The sequence below is a fragment of the Verticillium alfalfae genome, genomic scaffold, assembly GCF_000150825.1.
Source record: "Verticillium alfalfae VaMs.102 supercont1.6 genomic scaffold, whole genome shotgun sequence".
Classification (NCBI taxonomy): Eukaryota; Fungi; Ascomycota; class Sordariomycetes; order Glomerellales; family Plectosphaerellaceae; genus Verticillium; species Verticillium alfalfae.
The window spans coordinates 1,048,755-1,050,212 of NW_003315033.1; the positions used below are offsets into that span (position 1 = coordinate 1,048,755).

Genomic DNA, 1,458 nt, shown 5'->3' on the forward strand with positions numbered 1-1,458 from the left:
GGTTCGACGTCATTGAGAGCAACGCAAGCGACACCAGAAGCAAGAGGCTGGTGGAGGAAGGTGTCAGCGAAGTCATGAACAACACCTCGCTACTCGGCTTCTTTCTCTGGCGACGGAAAGAAGCTAGATGCCGGCAAGAAGAACATAGTCCTGATTATGGACGAGGTTGACGGCATGTCGGCCGGTGATCGCGGCGGTGTCGGAGCTCTGGCGAAGTACTGCAAAAAGACAGAAGTGCCTCTGATTCTCATCTGCAACGAGCGTCGTTTGCCCAAGATGAAGCCCTTCGATCATGTTGCCATGGACATTCAGTTCCGACGACCGACAGTCGATCAGGTTCGATCTCGTATCATGACCATCTGCCACAGGGAGGGACTAAAGCTTCCCCCTCCAGTGGTCGATGCGTTGATCGAAGGCAGCAACAAGGATATTCGTCAAATCATCAACATGATTTCGACAGCAAAACTCGACCAGTCAGCCATGGATTTCGACCAAGGCAAGGCCATGACCAAGGCTTGGGAGAAGCATGTCGTTCTGAAGCCCTGGGACATTTGCCAGAAGATGCTCGGAGGCGGCCTCTTCGCGCCTTCTAGCAATGCCACGCTCAATGACAAGATTGAGCTCTACTTCAACGATCATGAGTTCAGCTACCTGATGATCCAGGAAAACTATCTTCGATGTAAGCCCATGGCGTTGAACAACAGAGGTTACAACAAAAGGGAAGAGAACCTCAAGGCGCTCGAACTTTTTGATCAAGCGGCAGAGAGCATCAGTGACGGTGATCTCGTCGATCGCATGATCCACGGACCGCAGCAACAGTGGAGTCTCATGCCAACGCATGCAATCTTCAGTACCGTACGCCCTGCCAGTTTCATCGCCGGCCAACTCATGGGATCCAACTTTACCTCGTGGCTTGGCAACAACAGCAAGACGGGCAAGCTCAACCGATTCATCCGTGAGATTCATGCTCATATGCGACTGAGGTCCTCTGGTGACGCGAATGAGATTCGCCAGCAATACCTTCCTGTCCTGTGGGAACGGATTATCCGCCGCCTTGACATTGAGGGCAAGGACAGTGTCTCGGACATTATCGATCTTATGGACAGCTACTACTTGACTCGCGATGACTTTGATGCGATGAAGGAGTTAGGTGTGGGACCGCAGGATGAGTCTCGCATCAAACTCGAAACGCAGACAAAGGCACACTTCACAAGGACGTATGTATCACTTCTCTTCATGACCCAGACTCATCACACTGACATGCTTCATATAGGTACAATCAAATGTCCCACCCTGTTCCTTTCATGAAATCCGGCAATGTTCAAGCACCGATGAAGAAGGCCAAGGACGCCCCTGACCTCGAAGAAGCTATCGAGGAGGAAGATGAGGCGAAGCTGAGCCTGAGAGCTGTTGATGAGGACAAGCTCGACCTGAAGACGGACAAGTACGTCAAAGCAG

General features: G+C 51.8%; 1 protein-coding gene across 1 annotated transcript; it reads left to right on the forward strand.

Moving 5' to 3' along the window:
- Positions 1 to 156: 156 nt before the first annotated feature.
- On the forward strand, positions 157 to 1,308 carry VDBG_05409 (replication factor C subunit 1; the record flags this gene model as incomplete). Its single annotated transcript, XM_003004250.1, has 2 exons — positions 157 to 1,150; positions 1,274 to 1,308. 2 exons carry the CDS (start codon positions 157 to 159, stop codon positions 1,306 to 1,308), a joined length of 1,029 nt encoding a protein of 342 aa, XP_003004296.1.
- Positions 1,309 to 1,458: the final 150 nt, after the last annotated feature.